Consider the following 19,866-nt stretch of genomic DNA (forward strand, 5'->3'; position numbering starts at 1 on the left):
ATATTAGACAATGGAAGTCCAAACTGATGAAATACACCACGAAACATTGTCAACCACCTTCAAACGAGGTCTTACTTCTTTCTCAACTTCAAGTATTTCATAACGCATTAAAAAATAGAAATATAACAATACATTTTCTATCTACACTTGAAAAAACTATGGAAATGAATGAAGTTTATTCAGATATCTGGTAGACATGAATGAAAAAAAGGTGGATGTGAGGCAATTCCTACTACTACAGGTATTGAATAAGCTATGAAAAAAGTTAAAATTTCAAAGATAAACTCTAAGTCCTCCATAACGTTAGAGAAAAACAAATTGAAGTTTTAATTCCTTCATCAAAAATATATTCTTGAATTGATGTTTTGTGAGTGAAATTGCAACAATCAATCTATGAGCAACGTTGAGACCTAAAAAGTTCACCACTCATCACTGAAAAAGAATATAGCTAACGATAAAATTGAAAATTTCATTGAAAGATATCAAAAATGAGATGAAAGGGTCCCACAAAAAATCTAACCACTATTTGCGTACTTATACGACATGAAATCATTCCTAAATCAATTATAGTGCAATAAATTTAATTACTGTGATGAAAGAAATAATTAATTTTCAATTGATCTAATATAAAACTTATAGAATTCATTCTTTGATACCAAAATCAATCTAAAAAAATACAATTTCTAGTAAAATGAGGATACTCAGGCTACTTTCAATTTTTATACATATTTTTTTCACAAAATACCAATTGTTAGCCAGATTTTGTGAAACATTTTTTTATATTATTCACTAACACATGCGTAGATTTAGAAATTTTCTACACTCAAAATAAAAAAAAATTGAATGAAAGTTTTCCCATAATCATGGGCACTGGCATTGGCAGATTCCCGAAGGAGCTCAAAACCAGTGTCCTTGTGCCAATTCAGAAAGTTCCTAACAAAAATAAATCTTGGGAATTAAGACCAATCAACACTTTGCCTTGTATTGAAAAAATATTAGAACTCGCAGTTTGTAATCAACTCATTAAATATCTAGAGAATAGTGATATTTTACTAAAATATCAGTCAGGTTTCAGAAAACACCATTCATGCGAGTCTGCATTACAAGTCACAATATCAAAATGGAAAGAATCAATAGATAAGGGACATTATATTATAGCCGTATTTTTAGATCTTAAAAGAGCTTTTGAGAGAATTGATCGTCACATATTACTAAATAAACTGAAAGTATTGGTATCAGGGAAACTGTCTCGTTATGGCTGACTGATTATTTATCATAACGCAAACAGGTAACTAAAATGAAGGATTCAATGTCATTATCTCGCGATGTCATTTTCAGGGTACCTCAGAGAAGTGTTTTGGGACCTATATTATTTTTGATCTACCTGAATGATATAGATACCATCCATGGTTGTGATTTAATGAACCTTTTTGCAGACAACAGTTTGTTATAAATTTCAAGAGATAATATAGAAACAGTAGCTGATCGATTGAAATGAACCAAGAAATGTTTTCAAGTACATGAATCGTAATGAACTAAAACTCAACACCTCCAAAACAAAATATATGATCTTATCAATTGGTTATAAGCTATCACTCATCAACAATCTCAACATAAGATTACAAATTGCAGGTGATGTAATAGAGTTCGTAAGTGAATTCAACTACTTAGGTTTCATGGTGGATAATCGTTCATCTCTTCATGCTCATTTTGATTGATAATAATAATAATTTATTCACAGCAATTTAGAGTACAGATTGTGAATGAAGTAATACCACGGAAGCAGTACTATTTGTGTGTGGATATATACATATATATATATATATATATATATATATATATATATATATATATTAATTCGAAGATTCTCACGGATAAAGTATGATGAGCTGTTTTCTCGGGTTTCGCTCCGTGTTCTGTGTATTTTCTCCCCATAAGGATTATTTTCACAACGTTTCGGCAAAGTCTCATTCATCACCATCTTCTGGTGATGTCTGGTTTTTTTCAACTAGACTGATTAATTCGAACTCTGTGTCTCAATTTATAGGGATGGATGTTTCCCTTTACCTGCGTTGCTGCCACTACCTGTGTTTGCTCGACTACCTGTGTTTGCTCGACTACCTGTTTTGGTCTTATCACCTGAGCTGCCTCTCCTGTCTCTGTTCAGAATCATTCTCAGAAAACGTTTTTGTGCCACTTCAAGATGTTTGAGATGACTATAATTCTATAATCCCGTAGTTCAAATGAGATTCTACTATATAAACTCATATATATAATTTTAAGTTGTTTTGTATCGAATATTCCTGAAAGTTTTTCAAATCTGTACAAAATACATCGGAGTTTTTTTACCAGATATTCTACCTGTGAAATCCATTTCAAATATCTATCAATTATGATTCCAAGGTATTTGATTTTATCTACTGAGACTATGGTGAAGTTATCATCCAATGTAATTTGATTGAAATGTGGAAGACCTGTTTTGTTGCTGCAAAAAGGTAAGTAAACGGTTTTCTTTAGGTTTATCGAAAGCAAGTCCATAAAAACTCCTATTGTTGGTTTCTTTGTATCAATTGCACAGTAAATTTTTGTTGTTAATGCCCTAATAGCTTCATGTGTCAATTTTCCTTCTCTAAACAAATTGTGATGCTGATAGAATATTGTGTTTTTTAAAAAATGAATTTAATCTTTTCCTTATTATTTTCTCAATTATTTTGCTGAAGTTAGATATCAGTGCAATAGGGCGATAATTAGACATTTCGGTTTTATTGCCATTTTTGTATATTGGTATGACTGTAGATGTTTTAAGTATAGGAGGAAAGATGCCAGTATCAAATAAATTATTGATGATATGGGCAAGAGGAGGAGTGATGTAGTCTGCAATAATTTTCAGTTTTTCTGCTTTGAAGTCATCGGGTCCCGGCGATTGTTTGTTCTTCAGTTGCGAAATCATGTATCTGACTTCTATATCATCAGTTGGAAATAGAAAAAGTGATGCATTATCGGTTTTTTTATTTTCTTCATATCCATCAATTTTTATATTTTTTTTGGCTAATTCTGGTCCGACATTGGTGTAATGATCATTAAAGTTATTTGCTATGTCCAATGGGTCATTTGATACATATTCATCATTCAATTTAATACAGTTTATGTCTGTTGAGATGGGACTTCCGATTATTTCATTGACAGTTTTCCAAAATACCTTTGAGTTCTCTTTGTTTGCCTGAATTTTATTTTTGTAAAAGTGTATTTTTCTTTTAATAATAAGTTTGTAAAGACTTTTTTATATTCTGTGTACTCTAACTGAAGTGTTTTATTATTTGGATCTTTTTTCAATTTGTGATACATTGTATTTTTTTTTATTCGTCGATTTTACTAGTGATTTGGTTATCCAATTTTTACGTTTTTTCTCTTTTCCTTTGATTTTTATATATCTAGTAGACATTTCCACTGCATCCTGTACAAAACCAATGAACTTTTTGGTCGCCACTTGAGGTTCTATTGCTTCGAAGACTTCTTTCCATCCTACTTATGTTATCATCTATGATTTTATGGTATTCTGAATAATCTTTTCTTCCAGTACTTTGGAAGAAAAGATTATATAAATATATATATATATATATATATATATATATATATATATATATATATATATATATATATATATATATATATATATATATATATATATATAGTAAAATTACTATAGAAATATATTTTTCTCAAGAATCCACCTCAGCTTTCGATATATAATTTATATGTATAATTATATAATCCAACCCAATTTTGATTATTGTGCTAGTTTTTTATACTTATTCGACCAAAATAAGGTATTGGCTTCACAAAAGTTACAGAATCGTGGAATGAGGATTATTTTACAAGTGAATAGGTATTCTAGTATATCAAACATGTTAAGTACATTGCAGTGGCTGTCTGTTTCCCAGATACTGTACGAGTTAGCAATGATATTCATTTTCAAACTAACACATAACTTGCTTCCAACATATTTTGAAGAATTCTATATATATATAAATCTCAAATCCATAACCAATTACCAATTCCACCTAACTCGAACTAATTTGACTAGTACGATGAAGTCTCTATTTTATAAAGGTTTGAATAAGTATAACAAACTCCCACTCTCGTTGAAAGATCAAATGCTTTTTATTTTTTCTATCATATCATCATTTTTGTTATTTATGTCATTTATTTATATGTATATTAGTTTGTTCTGAAGAAATCAATAAATATTATTATATTATTATTATAAGGTATAACTTGAGCCAGTCATATGAAATCAATGTTTGGTCTAAGTATACGTATAAGCATAGGAGTAATAACACCCATACATAAGATCAATATGATGTTATATAATCGTTATAGATTGTATTTATTGTATTTCCAGGAGTAACTAATTCAAATAGATTCTATAATTAGTGGCAATGTCTGAAATATCCATTTTCCTACAATTTTTTACAAGTGGGGTTCAGGAAATCATAATAATTTTTTTTTATTCCCGGAAAATTTTCACGATAACTTTACTTCAGTTATACGTGATAGTATAGAACTGTTTTTCCTGATTTTCTCATGTTTTTGTCGAATATTATTTCGACTATGATGAACGCATCAAGATTTTCCATTTGTAATCATCGTTTCAGTTTGTTGATGGATGAGTCTTCTGAAATGTCATCTATTTTAAAAGCTTCCAAAAGTATCAGTAATATAAAAACATGCATAATCATGTTTTTTACTGAATTATATAAAATATAATTTTTTTGAAGGTCTCTTTATCGTGAACATGAACAGCTCAAATAGAAAAAAAAATGTTGAACAAAAACAAATGACAATCCAACTTACAAATTGAAACAAACAAAGAAACAAACTTCATTACAAATTCTTTTGATAAGAAAATAATAAATAATTCATACTGAAGTCGTATACTAACTTTTCAGTCACACAAAGTTTCAAATTGAGTCATCAAAAATATCATTGTACAATGAAAATGAGGATGCCATGTGTGCATGAATATCTATTTTTGATACCGCTAATTTCAAAATGGGTAAGAAATTGGTCTAAGATATTCCGGTCGCATAAGTAACCCAATTTTACGGTATCGTTTCGAATAACTCCATTTATACTTCCAAACTATTATTCTTAAGTTTCAATTCTGTAAAAAATAATTTCGAAAGGTTACTGTGGTTAAAATTAAATACAACCTCAAGTAACGCCCAGATCGCAACTGAAAATTGGGAGGATAGTATAAATGGTGAATTTACTTTATCGCTAATCAATAACAAAATTATTGAAGATGATATTTTCACTAATATAAAACATTTCATATTTTTCGAAGCTCAGCAAATTATGGATTCTGTAATTTTCAATCTACCGAATACCTTTTTGTCTGTTATCTCTGTCATGAGATTTTAACAATATTTGTCCAAAAACCATTCTGGGGGAAGGTACATATACATACAATAACTTTTATTTTTTATATATCATTGTTTTGTTCCTGAAATAATCCTTTATAAAAATCAGGGTTCGAGTATCAGTTCTCCTCTTCAAAACAAATCCAAAATGTTTTCGGTAGAAATCACATATGAGGTATATTCAAAAAATGAGGTGAATATAATTTTTCTCAAAAAATATTCATTCCTACCTCAAATTCTATTAGTCGCCGTCAGATATGATCCACTTGTTCCAGCGTTTTCTCAAATCCTCAAAGCACTGATATGCACTTTTTGGTATGTCATTCAGCTCTCTCAGCGATTCGGTTTTTATCATCTCAATCAACACAAAACGCTGTTCTTCCATGGGTCTCTTGGAACTTGGGAACAGGAAAAGTCGCATAAGGCCAAATCTGGTTAATACGGTGGCTGTCTTATGATAACGAAGTTGTTTTTGGTAAAAAAATTGTAATGAGGAGTAAGCAGGTGCAGCATCGTGATACAAAAGCCATGAATTGTTCCAGAACAACTCCGGATGTGTTCTTCGTATTGCTTTCCGCAAGTGGCACATAACATCAAAATAATACTCCTTATTGACCATTCTACCATGGGGCAAGAACTGCTGATACATTACGCCACGGTTTTTGATGAAAACAGTGATCAAAAACTTGGCATTTGATCTAACTTTGTGTGCTTTTTTGATCTTGGTTATCCTGTTCCTGTTTGTTTCAAACAGACATCGACACAAGTCCAATCGTCTCAATCGAAGAGACCAGAAGAGCCAAGATTATAATGATATACCCATGATAGGTCGCCAGTTATGACTCATTCAAGGTCAACCAACAATTCCTGAGGGATGCTCATGCGATGGTTTTTTTTTTTGGTAACATTCAGCAATTTTGGAATGAAAGCTTCATGCCAGAAATTTTTTAAAAAATTGCATAGCAGCAACTTCTCTAATAGTGAAACAACTATTTTCCATAACAATTTTCTTCACTTTTCCAACCTTTTCATCGATTGTTGATGTGCTGTGGCGTCCGGGACGAGCGTCCTCATTCAAATCTTCTCCACCTTCTGTGAAAAGCTTATTCCACTCGTAAACATGTTTCTTACTCAGAGTACAATCACCGTATGCCACTGTGTTCATTTCTAGTATTTTTGAGCACCTCTTTTAATATTTCACACAAAATTTGATGCACATTCTTCGATCGATTTTTTCGATAGCAGAAAATCGCAGAACACGCCAAAAACTTTCCACTTTTATGCCTCTTATCAACAAACTGAATACGTCAAACAGTTGAAACTGTGAATGTATATTCCAGAGGAGCAGACCAACATACAAAAATGAAAAAATCGCTAATCGAATATACGTAACTCGTCCTCTTCCCAAAAAAATTTTCTTCAACTTTCCTTTCATGTGTCTTTCCTTTTTTGAAAGATTTTCAATTTTTCAAATCTTACTGTAGTAGTTGCCCAAACAACTTTGATCAAGTCTGTTTTTTCAAATTAAACTTTGCTCATAAGCAAGACTTATTCGGAAATCCGTTTGGCATCCTTCTTATAAGTAAAGTGATGAATATTTCATTCCAATCTGATTTTATTTCAACGAATATTCCAATCAGGATAAACCCAAAGTCATGAATATTCATGGATAAATCCGGAGATTCTACTAGTGATAACTAAAGTACCTGAAATTCATTGGAGGAGTTGTTAGGATAACGTTACTCTTCAGTATCTCTCTTGTGAGGTATTCTCACCTTTTAGGGATATTTTATAGAACAATGAACGTATATTTTCCAAAAATCCCAGAACCATGCCATTAAATTGGATGGAGCGAAACATAGCACCTCTTCCATGAAAACAACAAAGCTTTACAATCGGATGAACATAGAAAATGGTATGTTTAACGTTATAATCGATTAGAGGTGAATTGAAATTTATTTCACTTATCTGAGTCGGAAGCCAAAATAATAGTGTTGGCATGTTCATCAATTTGTTCAATCGGAAGTGATTATATTGATGGACTTCTGAAAAATGTACTGAAAATATGTGATACTGGGGAGGTATTTCATGATTCTACCATTTATCAACAAGATAATGCCGTATATAGTTGGTCCAACTAATAATAATCAGTTAGATCGACTGAACACTTTGAACACATATTTGAACTAACTAATTTCACCTGCACCTTAAAATGTAAGTGAAACAGTTCAATATAATTGAGAGTTTGAATGAATTTACATTTCGAAGATACGAAACATTTCTTGATTTTGAGATAACCACTTTTCATCAGGATCAGCAGAACCTCATACTTTTGTTGTTCCTCATCGTTCCTCATGTTCCTCGATAATTGAATTGTTTTGAATCATTTCACGATTCATTTGGTGAGTATTTTCATCAATTGCAACAAACAGATCAATAATCACAGATTGAAATTATAACCAATTACTGATCGATCAGCCATAGTTTGATTTCTTAATTTAATAAGTTAACATCTCCTGAAGATGCCACCTTGCTTGATGAAACGCGCCTCGAGATTTGTATTGCATTTTCAGTGATTGGTGAAATTGCTTGTTTTGAATTTATTTCACGTAAGACTTTCCAGTTTTATGTTTTATCAGAACTAAGCAACGGATTTTTTTAATAGATTGATTCAAGAGGAAGGTTTATATGTATATAAGTTAGGTTAGGTCTAAAGTGAGTGGTTCTATTCGACCCTCCACCGCAACTCACAAGGGTTTATTGTGACTCACACCTATTCACACTCGGCTAAATAAACCCAGCGTTTTAACGAAGCCGATTAGTTTGTATGGTAAGTGGTCTTCCAGGTCAGATAGTAAAAGTACGGCTCTGCCGAACTCTGGAGACCTGATTCTGTCCCCAGCGGGGCAGGCACAAAGTATATGCTCTGTTAATGAGGTAGTCGGATAGTCAAGTTGCAAGATTCCCACCTTGATATCCATGACAACCTTCCCATATGAGGGTTTTTGCACATCAGCTACACCTGACGATGCCTTAGATTCAGCCGTGCAGGGCTTTTTTGCCTCTGGTTTTGGTGAATTATTACTTAAGCGCAAACGTTTGCTAACCTGCTCATAGGGGGTTTGTTCCCCATCCTGAGACAGATTCTGTATACGCCGCTCAAGAATTTGATGCAAGGCGGTTTTATAAGGTACCCCGCTCTTGAGGAGACGATTCACTCGTTTCCTGGCTGCACCACCAAACATGTATATAACATGCAAAATATAGTAGAGAAACACTGGTAATATAATTTTAGAGGTTTCTAATGTGCACTTGAATTGCAAACGCTGCCTGAACCCTACGAGATAGATCAGAAAATGTACCTACAGTATTGTACACCTCAGAAAGGTTTACAAAAAAGTCCACGATGGTATATGTCTATCTCTTAAGGATAATAATGGCTGCGGCGGTACCGGCCGGGAGGCCATATATATATCGACACGACCAACCTCACTAACAGTAAGTGTGACCTTTCATATTGATACTTTTTTATAGTGTATTACCATCATACAAAATTTGTAGATTTTCCCTGAAGATGATAATGAATTTCATAGAAATATTGGAATAACTTGTGTTATAAGAGTACACTTCCGTTCCGCTGATGACCCAAAGAAAATTCCCAAGTTTTATATATATATATATATATATTTATATATATATATATATATATATATATATATATATATATATATATATACAACACAAGATCTATCAACTGAAACCACAAATGTGCGGTTGGCTCCTGTTGGTGGCTCCGTGCATTTGTATTTCTATCTTTTGGTAACCAAGTGTTGACCATCTTCACACTTGGCTGCACCATACTGATGATGGGCCAAAAGCCCGAAACACGTGTCTATGGTTTGCCACTTTGCCACTTTTCTTGTAAACACAAGATCTATCAACTGAAACCACAGATGTGGGGTTGGCTCCTGTTGGTGGCTCCGTGCATTTGTATTTCTATCTTTTGGTAACCAAGTGTTGCCCATCCTTACACTTGGCTGCACCATACTGATGATGGGCCAAAAGCCCGAAACACGTGTCTATGGTTTGCCACTTTTATGAGTGCTATGTCCAATATTAACTTCTGTTTCTATATCTATGAGGTATATATATATATATATGTATATATATATATATATATATATATATATATATATATATATATATATATATATATATATATATATATATATACCTCAAAAAGTTCATTTAATGTATAGTAAGCATTTTTGATCAGAATTACCTTCAAGTTTCTCCTAAAAGATTCATTTCACTTTGCTCCACAGAGATCGCTCGTTTTTGTGATTGGAAAACAGATCGAAACAGCTGTTCACTGCATACACCCCAAAATGCTATGCCATACCTTCGGTGAGAGTCTATGAGGGCATAATAAACATTTTTTTGCTGCGTGAAATCCTAGATCTTTTGATACTATTCTAAGTGCAAAACACCCGAAGGAAAGTTTCTTATTCATAATGCCTATATGCTCCTCAGATTTCAGACAATCATCGATATTAATTCCCAAGAATTTTGTAGAAATCTTATTTCTGTTAATATGAATTTCTATTATTAATTGTTGTTATTCCCTATATACATCGTTGTGACGCCGATTTCTAAAGAAATAGGTTAGGTTAACAGATAATTGTCAGGTATTTGATTTGGAATTCAAAACGTTTTTAATTATGAATAATTTGACGTTCCATTCGTCTCGTATTTTATAACTGATTTACGAGGGAGAGATTAGAACCTCAGGTGAAGCATCCTTCAAGTATTTAGTCGAAAAACATTGATAGAACAGAATTTCCATTCACATCTTCAAGGATAGATTGAAAAACTGCTAATTATCACGGCTTCACGCCTTCAAGAAAAACTGAAATCATTCCGTAATCAAGTGTTCTTAAAATAATGACACTGGGAATAATGCCCGAATAATTCCTTGATAAATTTTAGTAATTGCCGGATACTATTTCATTCAATTTATCCCACCTCACCGCCACAAATAACATTCTGTCGAATGGGTAAATAAATGCTTTCTCTAAATCGAGTCCACTAAAGTAAATGAGAACGCTTTCCATTTCCAATTTAAGAGCTCCAAGTTTGGGTGTTGATGTGCTATCTGGAATTGATACGTGAATTCTTGAAACATTCACTTCGAGGTACAGTTTCTACGAGTATCGTTGGCACATTGACACACGTAGGGAGAAGTCCTAATTGGAATTACCGAGTATGAAATATATTTGCCATATTGAGAAATTTCTCTTCAATTGACCTAGATTAATGATTATCAAAGTCATCTTTGATGTAATTTGTATCCAGTCGGAGAAGTGGAAATTATTCAAGTAAACATGAAACTTCAACATAAACTAAGTAACGCAGATGATATTTCACCTAAAATAATGAAGTGGTTTGTTCATTTTCCTGTACAAAGGCATTCAACCTGGGCTGAAAAGTTCCGGGCCCAATAACAGAAAACACATTTTATTGTTCAAAATTGGCTTTATCAAGAGCCACACAATCATTTCAGCGCCGCTGTAACATTTCAATACCACTTTTGTAGAACGATTAATTTTATGCCTTGAAATAGGCCTCAGTTTCAGCAATGACCTTTTCATTCGTACTTTTGATGCACTGTTTGGAATCTTTGGATAAGTAATGAATATTACTGGAGTTTAGTCCTAACACCAAATTGTTATTTTAACACCTCGACATGTGTTTCGATCACCAAGTGATCATCTTCAAGAGGAAGATCAAACGTGTCGGGGTGTTAAAATAACGGGTCGGTGTTAGGAAAAATCTCCAGTACCATCAATTGAAGTGACTTTGTCCTCTGGGGTAGCTTTGCCCAATTTTTAAAAAACATTTTCGCGCTTTCATAATCGTTTGAGGCGCTGCAGTCAATGAAACATACCTCCTCAATGACAACGAGATATAATATAGTTTATAAGTCGTTCCAGATAAGTGCTATCACCAGTTAACTGTTTTATTTGTAACGTGTGTTATCCACGAAAATTCAAGCTCTTCAGAATTACATACACACAGCTTCTACGAGAACAAGTTTCGTAACTTATTATTATTATTAATAGTAAATGTAATGAATAATTAAATCTACTTGCAACTTCGTTCCTGCACCCAACCTGTTGATTGTTATTCGAGTGGGCAATGTCACCTCACTGTTCACTAGAAAATTGGGGTCACTTTGCCTAACTTTTATTTAAAGTTTCACATTGTAATTTCAGTTTTTTTACCTTCTCATCCTTCATACAGAGAAAGCATTGAAATAACCAAAAAACACGAGTAATTTTGTCCACAAAATTTTTAAAACTGGCAACTGTACTACTCATTTTCGATTTTTTAGCAATTTTTTGTCTTCACTGTGGCTCTTGTAACACCCGAGAAGGTGGCTTTGCCCATCTTTTATTTATACCTTTGTTATACAAAGAAAACATTTTTATTTAAGAGGGGGAATGATATAAAAATGAAATAACTACATAAACAACATCTGCCAACCATCTTCCAAAGGTACACATTTTATCTCTAGGATATCAAAAAATGGGTTATGTGAAAATTATCAACTTAAATTTCAAAATTGGGCAGTACCACCCTAATTGACCAGTACCAGTAATATTTTTTTCATTGGAGCGAAAATTCTAACCAGTAAGCATTTTTTGAGGTCTGCGAACAGCAAGTAGTCACTTGGAGGCAAATCTGGCAAATTTGGTGTATAAAGGAGAAATTTAAGGCCTATTTCATGCAATTTTACCGTAGTTTCCATTGATTTTTGCCACTGTACCTTGTCTTGCTGAATCAGCACTTTTTTTTCTTCAAATGGGGTCGTTTTATCGTAATATCGGCCTTCAAACGCTATTTTATATCCACCGTTGATTGTATTTCCCTTCTCAAGATAGTCGATGAATATCACACCACGCATATCCAAAAATACCGAGACCATAACCTTTACAGCTGATTGATGTACTTTCGGGCGCTTTGGACGAGGTTCAATAGTTGCTCTCCTCTCAAATGACGATCGTTTTGATTCCGGAGTGAAGTTATGGATCCACGTTTCATCCATTGTTACATATCGACGCAAAAATGCCAGTTTGTTTTGTTTAAAAATGGACAAACACTGCTCAAAATCACCAAGATATTCTTGTTTGTTTGATATCTTTACAATGTCAGTTACTCACGCAACGATTTTGTGAATTTCTTAATGTTTTCTGATATAACTGCCGTATTTGGATGTCTACTGCGTTCTACATCATCGACCACGTTTGAAGTCAGCAAACCAACGTTCAAATGTTGTTTCTGATGGAGCGAAGTCCTTATAATACTTTTCAAGCCATGGCTTCGCTTGAACGGTATTTATTTTTCATCAAGAAAAATCAAAACACGACACTATTTTTGATCCATTATTTCGAAAATAACAACAGTAGTGTCACTCTCAGCACAACAACTCACAACTTTATGAGCAGATTATTTTGAAAGCTTTCTTAAGAAGGTTAGTACTAACTGAAAAAGCGGTGAATGCAATAAGCCTAGCGTCATCAATGTGTTAGGCCCAAGACTTTTCAGCCTATGTCCTATTTATCATTTGTTTAGTGTCAGCAAAATTTCCAGATCGAATAAAACTGGTGATAATAGTATTGATTAACACTTTATAATGCGTTTGTTGACAATCTTCTCCAAGTTATTCAAAGTGATTATGTCAACTAGAATTAAAAATCTCCTCAACATGTATTATGATTTCCAACAGGATTTTACCAAAGAAAAAGGCACAACTGATAAGGCAGTAACTGATTTTTTTGGTCAAAAGAAATTCTTTATTATATCAAGTCTGTCATTTCGCCTCTGTTTGGAAAATGATGAAACAGCAGAGTACATACTTTGTGCCTGCCCCGCTGGTGATCGAATCAGGATTTTAGACAGAGCCGTACTCTTTTCATCTAACCTACAAGACCACTCACCATACAAACTAATCGGCTTCATTAAGAAGCTGGATTTACTTGGTCGAATGTGAATAGGTGTGAGCCACAATATACCCTTGTAGGTTGCGGTGGAGGGTCTAATAGACCCACTCACTTTGTACCTAACTAACCTAAGTCTGTCGTCTGTGGTGTATTACTTCCTTCTTTCCTGAGGAAGCTACATTATAGCGAAACACGTGTTAACTGTTTACGAAACAGCAATAAGTGTTTCGCTATATAACAGCTTCCTCAGGCGTTCTCAAGTACACGAGTCAGCTATCGTATATAGCGAAACATTTGTTGCAGTTTTGTGAACAGTCCAGTGAAATTCTCACAATTATGTGTTGGTTGAATATATCATGAGAAATGTGAAATATCAACATCATTATGTCACTGTGGACATGAAGACCATAATGTAAATATTACAAAAATAGTGAGGAGTTGACGAATTGATCCCCATCAGTAGAAAAATTTCTGTGAATTGGTCAAAATTTGATATATAAATAGAATAATATATATCAAGCATTTTTGAAAGAATAACAAAAAAATATGTTCATTCATGTGGCTGAAATAACCCATATTGTCATATTTCTAGAAGTAAATCGACTGAGAGCTTCTTTATTTTGTGCAATATTTCAGTGTACATCGTAAACTAAGATGGAATATTTCAATACTCACATTTCCAAAGGTTTTTTTATTCATTGTAATATCAACTTCAGCAGATTGTGGCCTCGGAGGAAACTCATCAATATCCATTATAATCACTGGAATATTTCGTTCTATTTTCCGAACGTCGCCTTTTTCATTTCCCTGAGTATTCTCGAGAATACACGTCAACTGTAGGCTAGTATTATCCTTCTCAATTTTACTTAAAGAACGAACAGTACTAATGGACCAGAAGTTACGTTTTTCATTCGGAGGTATCAAATTGAAATTTGGATCTGAAACAAGCATGTATAAACAATAAAATTATTGGCAAGTACTCGTGTTGTTCTGTATAATTCTGATTTGGATTCGCTAATGAACGTAGTTAGAGAAAAATCCACTTTTATTAGAAGAAGAAGTCTAAGGACCTCAGAACTTATCATATCGTGTCGTGCCATGTCGTGTCGGGTCGGGTCGTATCGTGTTGTATCGTGTCGTGTCGTATCGTATCATATCGTATAGTATCATATCACATTACAATTTTGAGTGATATCATTCATTATTTCCACCAGAAGTAATTTAAAAAAACGTGAAAAAAATGAGGAACAGAAACTGGATATTCAATATATAGATAATAGTTCTATGAAAAACTCAAATCAAGAATAACTGAACAACCGATTATAGTGTTGGGAAGGTGTTAATAAGTTTGATTCAAGTATATTTGAGCATGGTTCTGCTTTGCAAAATATCGCTATTGGAGACACGATTTCATATTTGGTAAGTCTCCAAGGATTCACTGAGGCGTTTCTCAGGGATTTGTATCACTGTAGTTCCGGAGAACACAAAAAGGCAATTTGATCGTTCAATCAAAAATATATAAGATATAGATTGAAGCAGACGAAAACCCAAATGAAGATCTACATATTTACATTCGATAAAACAATACAGTACCTACACAAACCAATAAATTACAACATTCATCTTTTTCTCAATACAGGGTATTGAAAATGTACTTCCTTTTTTTGTGAACGAAGAAAATTGCAACTCAATCATCTACATATCGTAAAAGCGTTTCACGATACATACATATATTTCCTAATTTATTCTATTAAGAATGCATTTTCTAAAGAAAATTTTCGTAAATATAATTTGGAAATGTTTTGTCAAAATTTTATTTCGATCTCACATATCTAGTGGATAAAGCTTCTGTAGAGGTGTCAGCAATTTCAGTTCAACTAATATGGCAACTCTATCCTGTCGCATTCGCCAAATGTAACTACCAAACGGGAGAGTTTCAGCAACGTACGGAGCCAAAATGATTCAAATAGAAGCTGTGAAAGTTATAATCGAAAAAGTAGTCTGATATCTTTGGAATATAACAAAACGATCGACTACATAATGTTCTTTTTTTGAATTTTTAAAGGTCTACAAAAAATCCATGACCACATATCGTCGGCCTAATGTGAATATTGCATAAGTCCAATTTTTCACAAAATTAGTTTTTAGCTCTATCTGTTAGCGAAGCATTGTATCTATACATTCAAATCAAATAACTATGTAAAAAGTATTTAGATGGCCCTAGAAACAGAAGTATGAAATGCGCGTAAGTTTCACTCGTTATACATCAATAAGAAAGTTGCATAAGTCCTAGTAAGTGTACTTTGATGGTTCTGTCTCTGTTAGGTGTCGTGCTTTTTAGCTTGTCAGACTTCAAATTACCCGTTATTTTATCAGACTGAGATTCAATATCACTAAGGTAAGTACATACTATATAAATTCAAGCTTTTGAAATGTGTTAACATATATTAGACTGGATTAATGTCATTTTTGTAAACTTAGGGAGTTGTGCATTTTTCACGCTGCTGATATATTTAGAACTCACGGGAGTTATGCATGTTTCAAAGCCTTTTGAATATCAATTATTACTGTAGAAATGGATTTTACCAAGAGCTTTATAACCTGGGGGCTTCTTTACTGGGATGTTTTTACCAGTGTCTTTACACTTTGTAGCTAAAGATAACCAGTATTTTGTTTTAGCTTGTCGTAGGACAAGAGGTTTCAAACTGTTGAGTTTAACAAAATATCCGACCAACGCTTTGAAGGACAAAACTAACGATAGTTCTGTAACATCAACTCGTGATTCTACAGAATAAATACGACAATAAAACTGTTCAAAGACAAAGATCAAGACAATCATACTGATATAAAGAGCGCGGAAAATGAAAACTGTTTTGCAGAAGAATACGAGGAAAAACTACAGTCGGCTCTAGCAGAATTAGAACAAGAAATTCATCTAACAGAAAACATTTTAGACCTAGGGAAAAACAATGATTTATCATCCAGGTTTCTCAACAATGCAGTAATATCCGGCATACAGCAAACGGATACAAACTTTGATAGTTTTATTTTTTCCGATGAGATGCTCAATGCCAATACAACAAACGATATAGACGCGCCAACAGAAACTTATATGGATTTCAAAAAAAACCTACGAGAAAGAAGTATTAGCAATGGAGATAATTATGAAGAAGATGCAACAAATAATCCAGAAGAAGTAGATAATAAAAACAATGACCCTACATATCAAATCGGCAATGATAGGGAAAAACATTTTGATGAAGAAAATAATGATTCTAGTGAAGAAGTTTCACGAAAAAGGAAGAAGAGAAGATTTTCTAATCCTGCTGAATAGAAATAAAATACTAATAAAGTAAATATTGAGAAAAGGGTTGAGCATATGGGTAGAAAATTAATTTTCGTGAAGTTTTGGTCCCTCTCGTGGCCTGAGAAGAAGTACTACATTTCTGCAAAAGTCTTGAAGAATGGAACGAAAAGATCAAGGCATAGAAAGGAACCGGAAGTAAGCTAGAGGACATCTTCGTATAAGTAGTTTCTTAAAAACAAAAGCGAAAAAATTAGGGTTTGTAAGCTCATGTTCTGCAATACGTTAAGAATTTCTATGAGAACCATATCAGAGTTCATAAAAGATGAAATGTATAGCCCAGCCAAAAGTGAAAATGAACAAAATAGTGATAAAAATATACAAAAAAAGCCTTCACGTTTCGATGAAGGAAAGCCAAATTTGAAAAAATTCTTTAAAGATCTTCCTAACCTTGAATCACACTATTGTCGAAAATCGTCAACAAAATTATATATAGAGCCAACGTTCGAAACCAAATCAGAGCTTTATTTAGTGTATAAAGATATCTGGTGTGTAGAACATAATATAGCTCCATATTAGATTATACTGAAGTATAATCCAGATGGTTAAATCGAGTTTAAGATTAAACATTCCGAGGAATTTCAAGATATGTCTATAAAATCAAAACCAAATTCGAATTATGTATCAATTGACTTTCTTCCTTTATTGTACAAAGAAGAATTAAAAATTAAAAAAGAAAAATTCTTTATGTTGTTTCATTAGTACTTATTTTCGATTCAATGAAAATAATGCCTTAGGTATGTGAATAATAGCGTTGTTTTATCAGATGAAATCTGCATAAGTCCCTCTTCCTACTGGATATAAGAATGAATTTTGCATAACTCCTTTATTTTTCAGCAGGTAACTATTATAAAAAGAATCAATACTTGAAGCAGTTCCCTAAATGTATTTTTCATCCAAATTTCGTTTTCACCCAGATTACATTATTTTTAAAGATTTAAAATAGTTTTTTTGTTCTCCTGTAAAATTAAGGTTCTTGGACTATTGCAATTTTCACATTAGGCCGACGATATGTTTTTGAGGATAGTGTACTATACACATTTTAATATTTCAAAGAGTGTCGTATATACTATGGTGATTGTGAAGCTATTTGGACAGATACGACATTATTACTCATCACACCGAATACGTCAATTATCATAAGCATTTCAGGCACATTATAATGATCTGCCACACCATGAAATTCGAATCATTAGTTATCGCAAAATTAAAACTATCGCGCGACAAAATGAATTCAAGCGGCCTCACAAACCGATGCGACAAGAAACAGTATACCCTTATGTTGACAGTTATAAGCGAAATGACTGAAAACCCAACTTCAATGTCATCAACATGAGTTACCGCCCACTCTTGAATATAGAGGTACTCACATTGAAGATAATCAGCGCTGTGAAAACTATCAGTTCAAATTATTTTAAATGAAAGAGAAGAATTCAAGTATAAAACCAGGATAGAAAAACCACTTTCAATATACAAAATCAAGCAAGCAAGGTTCCACATACAGAAGTTTTCCAAACGAGGCAGCAGAGAATACACCCACTTTTTCTTTGAGATTAGTAAAGATTACAGCAAGAAGAGTGTCCCACCCATAGAAGTTGTCAGTTTCAGCAGAGATTCATCTATCCACATTCCACATTCTATCAAGATTAGTCCTTTCAGTTATTCAGACGCTTCAAGGAATAATCTCAAATTTATGAACGATTTATAGCAATTTATGGTATCGTATCATTGTTTGAATTACGGGATTTAATCATCATCAGTCTAGCAAGAGATGAATCGGTAAAACTCTAATTGAGCGTGCATACAGGAACACGAACAAAAGTCTTGCTAAGAAATTGTGCCACATCAGTAATGGATATTTAACATAGTTTATGGAACAGTCATCAGTCAGAAAACGACAATTGTGCTATTCTCAATTCAGAGATATGTTGGAAAGGATATGAAAAAGAGGATAGAATGAATTAGATCAAATACACCCTTACTTTAGACACTGGTTCACCTTTGAAAGCAACATAAACTTGTGGAACCAAGAGACAGTTGAAAATCCATATCGAAGAGAACAAAAACCAGCATATTAATAAATGTGGAAAAGGGTTAGACCCATTAACATAGCATAATGTAGTCCAAAGCTGAAGTCATTCTTCGAAAGTAATATTGTTTGTATCAGATGAAATAAATGAAAATTTACAAATCAAAGGTAATTTAATCCTGTAAAAGTTAAACACTTGGTTTGAGGAAAATTCCCAACATTTGAATATTAAAAACAAAAGCTTAGTCCTAGACAAAAAGAAATAGCCTGTTTGAACATGAGAATTGAAGATGATAAAATTTCTCCGTGCTCTACGGGCGAATTTTTAGGTGTATACTCGAATGAATTTCTCAGCTGGAAAACTCATTGTGGAACATTTATATCAAAATTGAACTCCATGAATTATCTTCTGAAACCTTCGTAATATTTCAGACCAGAAACAGCTGACTATGCTGTAATATGCTCAAGTCGATGCCCGTCTTCGGTATGGTACTAATTTCTGGAGAGCTTTCTCCTCATGCAAATATGTTTTTGTCACCCAGAAAAAGATTATAAGATGTATAGCAGGAGTCCAGCTGTGGAATAAATGATCAAATTTTGAAAACACCAACATTATCATGCCGGTATATATTTCAATGATTTCATATATGATAACAGTAACTGTTTCAGGTGTTAGACAGACTTTCATATGCCAAATGCATTAACTTACAATTCCCCCAATGTAATGGGGCTCAGATTATTCAATTTGCTACCCTTTGAACTGAAAAACTCCGATACTATTCACAGCTTCACAATTACACTTGAGTCTTTCTTATTATTATTTTATTTCACCGTAGTGTGCGCTGGTCAGGCCCTATCCCCCGAAGCCCCGATACATTCGGGAGGGCGCGCCAGCATTATTAACCAAGTAAGTGATCATAGGGTTCGAGAATCATATGCTCTGAGCAAGCGCAGTGAGCCAAGAATGACAGCCTTCTGCATCTATGCCAAGGTCTCCAAGACCTTGGCTTATCAAAGACCCCATGCAGTGGCTTATCCTTGTGTCTC

The 19,866-nt window shown here is 33.3% G+C and overlaps 1 protein-coding gene across 4 annotated transcripts in view; it reads right to left on the reverse strand.

The window, feature by feature from the left end:
• Ret (Ret oncogene) overlaps positions 1 to 19,866 on the reverse strand; it is a 190,121-nt gene that overhangs the window by 121,766 nt on the left and 48,489 nt on the right. For all 4 annotated transcript variants that reach the window (XM_074173183.1, XM_074173181.1, XM_074173180.1 and 1 more), the window contains one exon: positions 14,102 to 14,364. In XM_074173183.1, coding sequence (XP_074029284.1) covers positions 14,102 to 14,364 — 263 coding nt within the window. The remainder of the gene's footprint in view (positions 1 to 14,101; positions 14,365 to 19,866) is intronic.

This window comes from Leptinotarsa decemlineata, unplaced genomic scaffold (assembly GCF_025532065.1).
Source record: "Leptinotarsa decemlineata unplaced genomic scaffold, Ldec_3_MD MMD2_tig00000218_RagTag_RagTag, whole genome shotgun sequence".
Taxonomy (NCBI): domain Eukaryota; kingdom Metazoa; phylum Arthropoda; class Insecta; order Coleoptera; family Chrysomelidae; genus Leptinotarsa; species Leptinotarsa decemlineata.